At 41.0% G+C, this 12,567-nt stretch overlaps 1 protein-coding gene across 1 annotated transcript; it reads left to right on the top strand.

Moving 5' to 3' along the window:
• The first annotated feature begins 432 nt into the window (after positions 1-432).
• On the top strand, positions 433-12,244 carry LOC115570486 (orofacial cleft 1 candidate gene 1 protein homolog). The gene is made up of 5 exons (XM_030399098.1): positions 433-558; positions 3,102-3,181; positions 7,700-7,766; positions 8,155-8,334; positions 12,093-12,244. Exons 2-5 carry the CDS (start codon positions 3,161-3,163, stop codon positions 12,242-12,244), a joined length of 420 nt encoding a protein of 139 aa, XP_030254958.1. The 5' UTR covers positions 433-558; positions 3,102-3,160.
• The last annotated feature ends 323 nt before the right edge of the window (positions 12,245-12,567 follow it).

Raw genomic sequence — 12,567 nt, 5'->3', positions numbered from 1 at the left:
TTTACCTCCAGTTTGGGGGAGTTCATTGTAATCGGCACAGAGAGGTGATAAAGCAGCAGCCTGTGATATCTCCGGCTCTGGTGGAAACAATAAGCGAACATCTCTTTGAGGGAGTGCCACGCTCCCCATTAATAATGGAGCATCGTTTAAAACACAAACAGTGAGGCCATCTGGTAGATGAGGCTGTCATGCAGATGAAACTTTATCTTTGCACCACTCAACGGTTACAGTTTTCTTGATGGCATGTATTAATCCGTGTATTAAACCTACTACTTTTATCATTCAAATACTATTGTTCCCTTTTTTCAACTTGATTAATAACATATGCTTTGACTAACAGGCCGAAACCTTAGACCAAATGTATTTTGCACATTTGAGAGGTGTATCATTTAATTCAGACTTTCCCTTTTTGTTTCAGTGAGTGAAAGTGAACACGAGGAGGTTACCTGAGACCGCGTGTGCGTGTGTGCGTGTGCCGTTGGGGGGGCCGCGTCATCGTCACCTTGACGACCGGGGTGTAGCTGACCGCGGAGAGGAAGCTTTCAGGGGCCTCGCAAGGTAACATACCTCTTCATTTTAAATAAAAACAATATGCATGTATACAGTTACTCATATAATGTGCTGGTTATTTTGCATTAGATCTGGTTTATAGTCCAGTGAGATCAAATGACATACTTTAGTGCAAAGTGCAAAGAGCACTTTGCACTAAACTCATTTAATTCCCATAAATAAATTGCAGCAGACTTGCATGAATTCACTCAGTATACTCCACCGGTGTCCACTCCACTGCTGATATATGCCTCTGTAAGTGCACTTTAAAGTGCAAAGAGTACATTAGAGTAAATATGCATGCAAAACATCTCAGTTGCCGAACGAGGAAGAACCAGCCTGCCCTTTTCTACCCTTATTGTCAGTCGTGTCAACTCTATGTCTTGAGGGAGACTGGCTGTTGTCAGAGACTAAGAAAAGGCCTCCGTCCACGAGCAAATAAAATATTCTTTGGTGCATGGTGCCCTGTCCCTCGGTGACTATTGAATTACGTCCCTTCTCCGTGTTCGGGGCAGAGGAAAAAAAGAATGTCAAGGGAAGATTTCAGGTCGCACTGTGCCATAGAAAAGGGGAAGTGGCTCGTCTAGCACAACACAGACCCCACTGTCATTCTGGATTAAGGGTTGATTGAGCTTAGCTGACTAGATGACAGAGGAGATGGTCATTCTCGGGGCAGGAGGAAAAAGGTCAAATATAGCACCGTGTCATTTCAGAGGAACAACGTAAATTCTTGCTTTCTGAATAAATAATACGCAGTTTCAGCTGTAGTTCAGTTTTTGGGTTTTTTTTGTTTTGCACTCATGATTTTAAGACTTCAGGGGTGATAAATAACAACTTCCTTATTCATTACACTCATTGTTTAATTTATGCAAACTGTGCAAGGTTTAACTGCAAAGTTCAGGGGATTTTTGGGGTCTGACAGAAGGCCAAGAAGCCTTTTATTAAAGGAGGTGTTCGACAAAATCTTGTATAATTTCTGCAAACCTTAGAACACAGAGAAGGTCTGGAAAAAGTCACGGCGAGGCGTCTTTAAAAGTTGAGATATTTCGGCTCCGAAATTCAAAACAGCAGCCAATCGACAGCAGTTTTGCCTCTCTGCTGTTCAACTCTGACCAGAGCTGCTCATGCCTGACATGTTGCTGTGATTAAACCAGGAAACGGCGCTGTGGTTTGCGGGTCAAAAACAAATATATTTGCGAGGAAAAAAAACCATGTGTAGATAACTCAGCTGCGTGCTGGCTGCTGTTTTCATGGGTGCATTGTTCAGTAAGCAGTTTAGTAGACTGATACCAGCTCAAGTCCAGCAAGTCCAGTGAATTTTACTCTGAAGGATTCGAGGGCTTTGTTGCATGTAGTACTGTAAAATATGCACATATGACTTTTGACAGGAAGCCTGAACCTCAAGCAGAAAAGTGAGTCAGTCATTTATGTGGTTAACAATGGTGTTGGCAGTCTCAGTGGTTAGGGAGCCAGTATTTGGCAGGGGGGCGAGCAATTTTAACAACTAATGCACTTATTCTTCTCACAGCATCACAATTTTACAGCCTGTATAAAACATTCACACACACACACACACGCAGCTCTATTAGGAACCCAGAAAACCAGTTGAGCAAATTAAAAACAGGAATGTCTTTAATTCAATAAAAGACACATGTAAAGGAAATGCTGCAAAGTACCTCTTTATCTAAAAGTGCGATCCTTCCTTTGTGTAGCTGCTGATAAGCGCCATTCGACACAAATAGACACAGCTTGAAATATGAGTTTGAGCCACCACAGTTGTTTACACAATCAGGCTTTCCTTTTTTTCGCGGGCCGTGATAAGGTGCATGGATATCCTGTCGTCTTTGCCTAGTTAATGTGCACGGACCGCACACTGGCTCTGCTTTCACTGAGTTATTACGCAGAGTGTAATTTGAAACAATTACAAAAACACTGGCCCACTTGTTACAACACTCATTTTCCTCTCACATATACAAACCACAGATTCAATAGCTTTACATGTTTTTCAATCACACCCAGTGGAGCAGTGTTCAGTGTGAAAAAGTATAGCATTTCATCCTAGCTCGCATGGTATGGGATAATCTTTCACATTTTGCCTGGGGTTTGTTTTGCTATTTCAGCAGAAACTTGTGCAAGCCATGTGAATTACCATAGGAGAGGACGATAAAAATACCAAATGATATTGTATCAGATGTAAATGAATAAACTATTTGAATAATCAGGGCAAAATAATTTGTTATCTGTGATAATAAATGGTGTTTATAGTGCTTTATTCTCTGAGATGCATCGCAGAGATAACAGTTTTAAACACACAAGCAGGAGGGGGGTGGTGTTACGCTGCGTGGAGTGAAGGGTTTCGGCTGCAGAGTAAGCCATTAAAAGAGCTCTAATAGCGTCAACAAACTTCAAATTATAAGGCAAATTTAAAGTTTTGAGTCAATAACCTATTCATCTCATGTGTGCTTCAGATTCCTGCAAGCGCCCTGACTTTAGATCCATCTTATTTGTTTTGACACGTTTCTCACAGCATTTTCACACATTCTGCTTTGCAGGCCTCACCGTTGCTCAGAGATCAGGGTCAGCCAGTGATGATCTTTTGCAGTTTGTGGAGATGGATACCTTTAGCAGCAGGGTGAGTACAGTTTCACTTCTGGCCTCGGCGTAGCCGAGCACAAGGAGGTCAAGCCTCGTACCTCCATCTTTTTCTCTCTCTCTGAAGGTGCTGGTGCAGCCTGACCATTGACATTTAGCATTCCTCTGCGCTGCCTCTGGGTTCTCAATGGGGGATTGAGGGGTGCAGAGGCCAGTGCCTGGTTCTCAAGGGTTATAACAAAAAGGCTCTTGAAAATCCCAAGCAGTTCCCATGATCCTAGGAAAGACCTTGATCCGACCTGTGTTAGATTTCCATTCCACGGATTAGGGCGCACAAAAAGTACATATTTGGGTGATTTATTTTGCCTTTTGCTCTGGATTTCGGACAATGAATCGCAATGTTTTCCTTGACTGGCACTGGAAGATCTGGCACGGTGATTTGGCAATAATGAGAATCTGTAGAAGTTAGGCAGTTTATTATAGGAAGGTTTATTTTTCCTCACAATCAGTCACTATTCATGCTGCTCGCTGACATTTCTAAGCCAGTGTAGTGGCGTGCAATGACATTTTTTTGCTGCAAAGTTTTCAAAGTCATTTTTCAAGGTTTTTTCCAGTAACATACATAATCTGTTAGCATCAAAGGGGCACACATGCATAAATAATTGACTAATTCACTTAAAGGGGGCCAGCGTAGATTAATTAAGCTTGAATACTAATTATGTTTTCTGTCTACACCAACTGACGCGGTTGTTGTTTAATAAGAAAGTGTTTGGTGGGTCACAATTACCGCGCACATATAAAGCTGCTCTTTAAATTAAGGGTCGAAGTGGCTTTGAAACAGAATGCTAACCTTATCTTTGGTAATTTAGATACAGATGGTGTATCATTATATGTATGACATTTTGTTGATTTAGCCACTTTTATTCTGCTGTGAGATAAAAACAGACTTGATAAACATGAAAACTAATTAAACTTGGTATCTTTATTGATTTAGTAAGGCATTCTAATCTTTGATATGCCTTTTTGAATTTTGTTACAACCCATTGTGACATAAATTCACACATATATTTATATTAAGACAAGATGATTCTACTCACTCAGTGGACCGCACTGGCAGAATGGCTTGGGAACAAACCTAATATTATGGATTTTTAAGCACAAACATGTGCAGGGATCTCTTGTCATTTCCAGAAAACACTCTTGTCCTTGACTCCCAATGCCAAGCGCACAGGGTGCTTGTCTGGAAATGGTAGCTTTAAGTAGCTCTGTGAAGCCGAGGTTGTGCTGTCTATGCTCCCCTGGCAAGCAGCGTGCACATGCAGGGACAGAGGAAGACAGCTCAAAGCTGGGGCCTTGTTTACAGCTGCGTGGGGAAGAAAACAGGCAGACGTAAATGAGGGTTGACGGTTTCATGAAGCACAATTGGTTGATGGCAGATTCAATGTGACTGGGCTGAACTGGGCGATGATCCGTACAGTATGCAAAATTCACTTTCTAGCTGGTCTGTGCCCACCAGCCCCTAGCAGCGAGCGGTCTTCCCCAAGCCCTTCTAGCTATGCCTTTGAATGCAACAAGAACTGAACAAGGCATTGTTGTGCTCAATTCCTTTTGACAACAATCACATTTAAAAAAAAAAAAAAAAAAAAAAAAGAAAGAAAGAGAGAGAGAAAAAAAAAGTCACGGATGTTTTTTTTTTTGTCACCAGTTATAAATGATTTTTTTTTTTTCTCGTGTTGACTGCAAAGTAAGCGTTTTGTGTGCTGCACAGCGAAATGAGGAAATGATGTGACGGTTTCAGGGGGGCATGTATGGATGCCTTCAGAGGGCAGGAGAATGAACTCGGGGGGGCTATTTCTTTGCGCTGCTGTACATGTATGTTGTAACACACCCACATTTCTTGGCACACGATTTGGATGCAGCACCACGCATTTTAACATATCTGTGTGCAGTGTGACGGGGCAGATTACGAGGCCAGTTCGCGCAGCTGCTTTCACTGCTCTTATTGAACAGCCATTGCTTCATCTAAGAACCCACTTTATTTCATGAACCTCTGTGATGGTAGATTTTTTTTTTTTTTTTTCCTCCTTGGGATTGAATAGTTGTTTATCGTTTCAGAAATGCAACATCTGCATGTTCCATCCGGTTATGGCACATTGAACAACAGTCCTTGTATTACAAGGAGCATGCTGTCAATGTCAGTGGGGTCTAGGGAGCAAGATGAGAACCAGGCATTTTTCTTAGCTCTCTAGACAGAGCGGCTCACATGGCGCTGTGTGGATTAGATTTTTAGTGACAATGACCCAAAGCTGTAGGCCTGGGGTGTATGTACTGTACTCCTTCTGTGTACTTTCCCTTGTGTGTTTACCAAGGCTTGTTTTTTTTTCTTCTTCACTGTTACTGAACTTAAGGCAAGAATACATTCCTAGTAATCGGATGACTTATTGGCATTTGCAGGACATGGAGCTAATTTACTTTGCACAGTGAGAAACACTGGCACTGGTAGAAACAAAACGGGTGCCCAGAGGAGCACTGCTATGAAAATCACACAAGGAAAGGAATACAATGGCTGTAAAAAAAAAACTTTTAGAGAAGAGGATAATCTCATGTTATCTTGAAATGTTACGATGGCTCTTATATTGATGATATTCTAGATTATTCTGTGCAGTAATTAGGGTGATAAACAAAATGCGTTTTAGAAGGGGGATAAAACATAATGTGATTTTCTCCTTTGATTTTTGCTCATCTCTCCAAAGTGCCTTTAGCCCTGAGGGCAAAAACAATAATTTGCAGAATAAAGCGCTTTATCCTCCATCATTATTCTAATATGACGATTAATTACTTCAGCAAGAAAACACATCAATTCCAACGATAACTTTCACAGAATATGTTGTTAAATAACCGAACGGCGGTGTCACAACATCAAGTTAAAAAAAATAAAAAATAAATAAAAATTGAACTTACTATGGAGTTATATTATTTCCAATTTATTCATTAAGGTTCTCAGAATTGGCTGTGAGCTTCCAATAACAATCAAAATTTTAATACCATATAATGAATGCAAATGTCGTGTAGCTTATTTAAACGGCTGCTTTAGTTTACAACACAATAATGTTAAACTGGCGCCGCTGTAATCCAACTTGCAAATGGTGATGGTGTGCAATTTTTTTATTAGCAAAATTACCTGATTAATTTCCCCGTAATGTTTCAAGGGGGCCTGCTCAATTTGCGTGTGCGCCCAAACGCTATCTGTCTGGCAGAAAGGTGTGTGAAAACCCTGAAAAAGAAGACACAATAATAAAACACAGGGAGACAATCGCAGCTGATGCCGAATTTTCGCCTGCCTCATGCTCGGCAGCATGCGAGACTCAGAAAAACTGATTGGTACCCAGTCGAAAAGAAAATGGTTTTTAAATAAGTTACAATTAGATAAGCATTAATCTCAGTGGTATAAATGAATGTCTTGCTGTAGGGCTTGTTGAATGTAAAAACAGATTTACAAAAACTCCTCTTACCAGATTGGTCTGGAAGTAGTCCTTCTCTATTTTAATTGCTCTGTCATTTAGAGTTGAAATAAGCCCCCCCACTCATTCTGCCCCTTGATTTTGCCTTTGAAATTAAATATTGTATACAAATACATGCTGTTCATGGGCATGAGCACAGTTCATCATTGAAATCTGCATAAAATGATGCTTAAAAAGCTCCATACGCTTTGAGCGACGGAGCCCTTTTTATATGGCGCATTCTTATGTAAACATATCCATAACGAAAACAACTACTTCTGCCGTTTACCTCGGCTTTCTTATTGTTCTGCCTGTCCGCAGAAATGAGAGAAATGTGGGACTGCGGAGTTTGTTCCACGTCCTCTCGATTTCAAAGGAAACCATGCTTGCTTTTGTACATTCCTGCTCTTTTCTTTCCATTCCATGCCATGCAATGCAGACCACCTACAACACTATAGATCCATAGACAGACAGATAGATAGCTAGATAGATAGCTAGATAGATAGCTAGATAGATAGATAGATAGATAGATAGATAGATGTGTGTATCATTTCTTTACATATGAATCCTGCATTAAAATTACCACACTGCTAATCCTCCATAGCATAAGGGACCTGGCACTGTGTTATTTAAAGACTATTTTCCTCTCTCTCCTTTTGAGATTTTTCAGGTTGAGTTCACGTGAATGGAAGTAACGAGAAGTGTGCCTGGATCTCCATACTCATTTGCACACCGAGTCTGTGTGCTTCTCCTGCAGCCCGTGTAGAAATGCATAATTTTCCAGGGGAGAGTGTTGTTGCCCATTCATTTTCTCTAAAACAAGGAGGAAGTATTTTAATGTGACCTTCATTACACATTCATGTCAACTTTTCTTATCTATTTATGATTAAATTCTTTTCCACTCCTGTTGTTCAATTAGTGCTTGACCCCTTTAGCGGCGATGTAAATTAAATGACATTTTAGTGTCGTCCCATATTTAAAATACTGCGTTAGTTGCGGATCATAAATGATGATCTTCATTCTGCAGCTAATTTATTCATTTAACAATTTCCCTCCAGAAGTTACAGCAGAAGGCTCTGCAGCAACCTAAGCAGAAGAAATCCAAGTCGGCTGAATTTCTGATGGGTGAGTCCTGCTTGATGAGTTATTGCTCATAATTTGTGTAAGGATTAATTAACTAATTACAGACAAATGGCTTTGGGCTAAATTTTGCTCTTGCTTGTCAGGGCGCAATTTGTAATTATTTTAATCATTTCTTCTTCTTCTCTTTTTTTTCCTCCTCCTTTGCAAGATTCTGATTTAATTTTAACCTAATTGTGTTTTAGTGTCATTCGAGGAGGATGCGCTTGAACATTTCGGTCCAGACAAATCACCAATAAAAGAAAAAAATTGTTGTTATTAAACATGCTTTTCTTTTTCTTTTTTTTTACACGAGCCGCTCTGACCTAATGGTTGCAATGCCCATTCATGTCAGTGTTTGTATTTTTATTTATGTTTTTACTTATTCTGTCAGGGAAAGAGGAGAGAGGCGCTCTGGTAGGAATAGAAAACCCAGCCTTCGATGGAGGAGGAAGCGCCGAGCTCTCCGTTCCTCCAGTTTGGCTGGGGAGAGAAATTCGAGGTGACAGGCCAGATAGCACCCTTGCAGCTCACCAAAAAAAAATGGAGCTGCAAGCCCCTGCCAAAGAAAGAGGTGAAGCTTCATTCTTCATTAGCCTCAAATTTGTTGACAGTAGATGTGTTCCTGATCTAACCTTTCTCTCACTCCCTCTTTCTTTCTCTCCCTCTCTCTCCTATTCGGGGGGCCCTCGGTCCCTGCATTCCAAAGCGAGCGTGTCCTAACAAGCAACCCTCGTATAACTTCTTCCTCCGCTGGAGAACGCTACAGTAGTGGGTGTTCTATCTCTATCTAGAAGTACCCTCGACACAATCAGCCTTGACTCCCACTCTCGGCTACATGCCTTGTGGTGGGCTGGAGTCATAGGAGAGTGCATTTACATACGCTACTACGCTACCAAGCCGATCCGCTGTCTGTGTGGTGTACTCACAACGCCCCCGAAACACGGCTTAAGGCCAATCAGGCATACGAATATGCCCCCTTATAATTCAGTATGTCAGGGAGAACTCTTGAGGAATGGGATGGTAAATTAGGATGCGTTCAAGGTTGCGAGCGTGCCAGTTTTCTCAGGGATGAGTCACATGTTAGATTCTTGATTTAATGTGGTTTATTTTGCTTTTGCTGTGCATGGCCAGTAATTATTATCAATTATTGTCATGATGTTTTTTATGCACAGGAGGTAGGATTAAGCTCTACTGTGGTGTGTGGGAATGGACAGCATAAGGACAAAAAACATTTTCTGTCATGCTGAGAAAGGACATGAACTTACATAATATGAGAGACTAACGCGGATTGTAAACTAGCAGTTAATAAAACCATTTTATTGGCAGAAGATATTGATGAATTCTAAACTTGCTTTAGAAATCCATTTTTGGTTTCTGTTTTCACTTTTATTATGGTGTTGGTGGTGGTCAAAGTGCAGGTACAGCTGCCAGTGAATGTCCCTCTCGTTTAATCACATCTAATGAGGTCTCCTCTAATTAAAGGGACATATTTCACTGAGTTACTTCATAACTGCTGTGTATGAAGTATATTGGAAAATAGGATCTCGAGTTGACTTTACCATTCATTGCTCACTCCTTTACATTGTCTGTCAGTGAGTGAAAAACTTTCTGATTGTTCAAACTCTAATTTAGAAAAGTGACGGTAAACTATTTATAACAAAACATACATGTCTATCCATATGTTTCCATATGTTGATGGGTATTTGCAATTTCTGCATAAAAAACATGCATAGAAAAGCCAGAATATATGGCAAAAAAGTTGCTATACTTTGCTAAAGTGATATTTGAACGAAGAATCTACTTTTCATACAAATAGCACCTTTCAGTGTAAATGCTCTATTGTAGTGAATTGTTACCAACCACCATAAAATGACTAAACCCAAAAAATGAACAATAAAAGTTCATAAAATGTTGTACAAACACATTACTGTGTTGTTTTAGATTGTATTGCTTGTTGAGAGTAGATGGTTAAAAAACCCAGATATGTTTAGCTAACTTTCACTGCTGTATTTTTATTAAAAATATATACTCATCAATAACAATGTCTTGTGAAAAAAGGACTGCCTTTATGCCATATACTGTTTATCAAACCCAAGGAAAACGCAGGTGCTCTTGAAGAAAAGGGTCAGCACATGAGAAAAACGAAAAAAAAAAAAAATCTGGCACTCATGCTTGCAGCAGGAACGAAAGTGCTCGAACAAGGTTAAAAAGACTTCATTCAAAACATGGCTGCTTGCAGAACAATAAAACACTGACTGGTTTTGACCTCGGAGGTCTTCTTCTCGGTACACAATGGTGTACAAAGATTAAGCAAGCGGATCTATAAGCTTGGTAAAAGGTGTAACCCAGTTGTGATCGCGTGAATGCAGATGCGTTGAATGTTCATGTTAAAGATGACACGCCCAAGTGTTAAAAAATTAGGAATAATGGACAAACATCTAAATTGTATCCATCATTATATCCATCCCGTCAACACATTAGTAAAACATTCAATCCATTATTTAAATTATGTGACTTTAACAAAACTACCCCCAGCTCTCAAAAAGTTCTTCTATCCACCATCTCTCTTTGTACCACTGTAGACACCTCCTTGAACATATATTGGTGTCCTGATGATCAGCGATGAGTTAAGTTGCAATTTTTTTTATTTTTTTTTTATCTTCCTCTCCTTTTTTGTTCTGTTAATTGGAAACGTAAATTAGGCCACGTGCCAAACCCTTAAAGCATGCAAAATGAAGTTAACCTATATGGTGGATTCTTGATTTTTTAGAACGTGGGGGAAACGTCTTGAAAAAGTATGGAAGCGGAAAAGTCTTGAAGGGCATTACGTGTGTCACATCATGCCACGTGTTTTATGGGGTTTAAAACTTGATTTCTTTGCGGTAATTGCACTTACAATTATAAATCCTCAGCAGAGAATAAGCAGTGTCCAGGAGTGTGAATATGCAGAGCGGTTCAGTGACTCGTGTGCCTTTACTGAAAGATCAAAAAAGCAGATTCTGCTCTGTGTTTGTGACACTTGTATTCTGCCTTTACCAAACAATCTCCCGTTATCTCCCGCTCTCTGTTAACATTTGCTCTGGCTGGTGAGTGGTGCTAGCTATTGATATTGTGCAGGCAAGAACAGAGAATCGAAAATTTTCATTAGAGAGATGAACTGGAGGACAGCCAGACTATTTAGGTAAATCACAGATATGATTCAAAAAGGCGATCCACGAAGCTACCCCATTATGCAAATTTGTGTTTGAAAAAAGGGTTTCATAACCTCAGAGCTATTTGCAGAGAAATTGTTCAAACTCTCTGTTAACGACGTAGAGGGATTTAACATGTGAATTTCACAGTCAATTTATGGCTCCGTTGAGGAGTCATACGGCTGCTCCTCGTTTAATAAGTATTTCAGTCTGACTCTTTAACTTCCAGGGAGGACACATATTTCATACGAGCGCGGAAGAATCCCGGCGAGCTTCTTTTTTTGTAGGGTGAGCCAGTGGTGCTCCTACGCAAACACACTTACTCACATTTTTATGCGTCCAAGCGTCGATACCCTCAGACGTCTATAAAGGCGATTCTTGTGTAAAATATATAACATGATTTAATGCGGCGTGCATTTTTTTTTTCGCCCCACAACCTGAGAAATACAAGTAAAGCAATTTAGATTGGAGTGAAATATTCGGGGCCTGTAATGAGAATGATTTGGGGTTAAGAAAGCTGCTTGGTGGGGTGTACCCTTAATAGAAAGACCCCGGAGCCATCGGATTCCCATAAACTCTGTGGAGCAGACTTGATACCCATAGGTCAGTGATTGCTAATAAGAAGTCAATGAGACATGGGCTCAAGTTATTTTCCTTTGGATCTGCTCCTCCAAACTTGCCCGGTCCTCTGGGCCGCTGACCTCGGAGTATTTAGAAGGTATTGTCTTTGAAATTCCAGGTACTTTTGAGCTTGTAGACTTTCTCATTAGTTCCTTTTGAACACGGCAAACATATGGCAGTCGTATTTAAGAGATTGCCTGCCGTGACCTTTTGCGGCATGCTAATTAGGCCCCAGAGCACCGCGGGCCGTGGAGAGGTGCACTGAGAAACCCAGCAGTCTCCTTCCCACTTCTCTCTCTCTCTTTGCCTCTGTACTCTCTGTCTCATCTTGGCTCTGCCTTATCTGGTGGCAGCCGCTGCCCCTGCCCTTCGACAGTGTGGGTTTCAAAATTAACATTTCGCTTCATGTGCTTCTAATAACCACTAACCTGAACCTGTACAACTCCCCTCTTCCCTTCCCCGCCAACTCTCCCCCCGCCCCCTTCTCTCATTCTCTCGCCTCTCACGCTTTCCACAGGAAATCAACGTGCCCAAAATTACTTTGACCCCTCGTCGGCGGAGCAGACAGACCCAAGGCATCGCAGAGCGGCTGGGGTCAGCACTGAAGATGAGCTGGAATTAAGTATGCCATTCTCTGTCATAATAGTTCTCCCTGGTTCATTAAAGTGAGGTGAGAGAGATCACTGGTAGCAGGCCGCCATTTGTGACGGCAGGACGGTCTATGTAAATACACCAAGTGATGGCATCACTAGATTGGCTTCCTCACTCACTGTCATTGACGAAGGTCACCAATCGTTGGTCAGTTTTCATTTTGCCGTGGCTTTTTTCTTTCCCCTGCTGGATGACACCCGCAGAGCCATATCAATAGTTTGCAGCCCCCTCCTAAAGTAGGCCTATTAAAAGCGAGCTCTTGGGAGCCAAGTAATATGCATGTTATAATGAAACATGGCTATTAATGGAGAAGCCATTTCACCTGAATCTTTTGGATATCA

The sequence above is a fragment of the Sparus aurata genome, chromosome 19 (genome assembly GCF_900880675.1).
Source record: "Sparus aurata chromosome 19, fSpaAur1.1, whole genome shotgun sequence".
Taxonomy (NCBI): domain Eukaryota; kingdom Metazoa; phylum Chordata; class Actinopteri; order Spariformes; family Sparidae; genus Sparus; species Sparus aurata.
The sequence above is the reverse complement of the archived record's forward strand: the minus strand, read 5'-3'. Positions and strand labels throughout refer to the sequence as shown.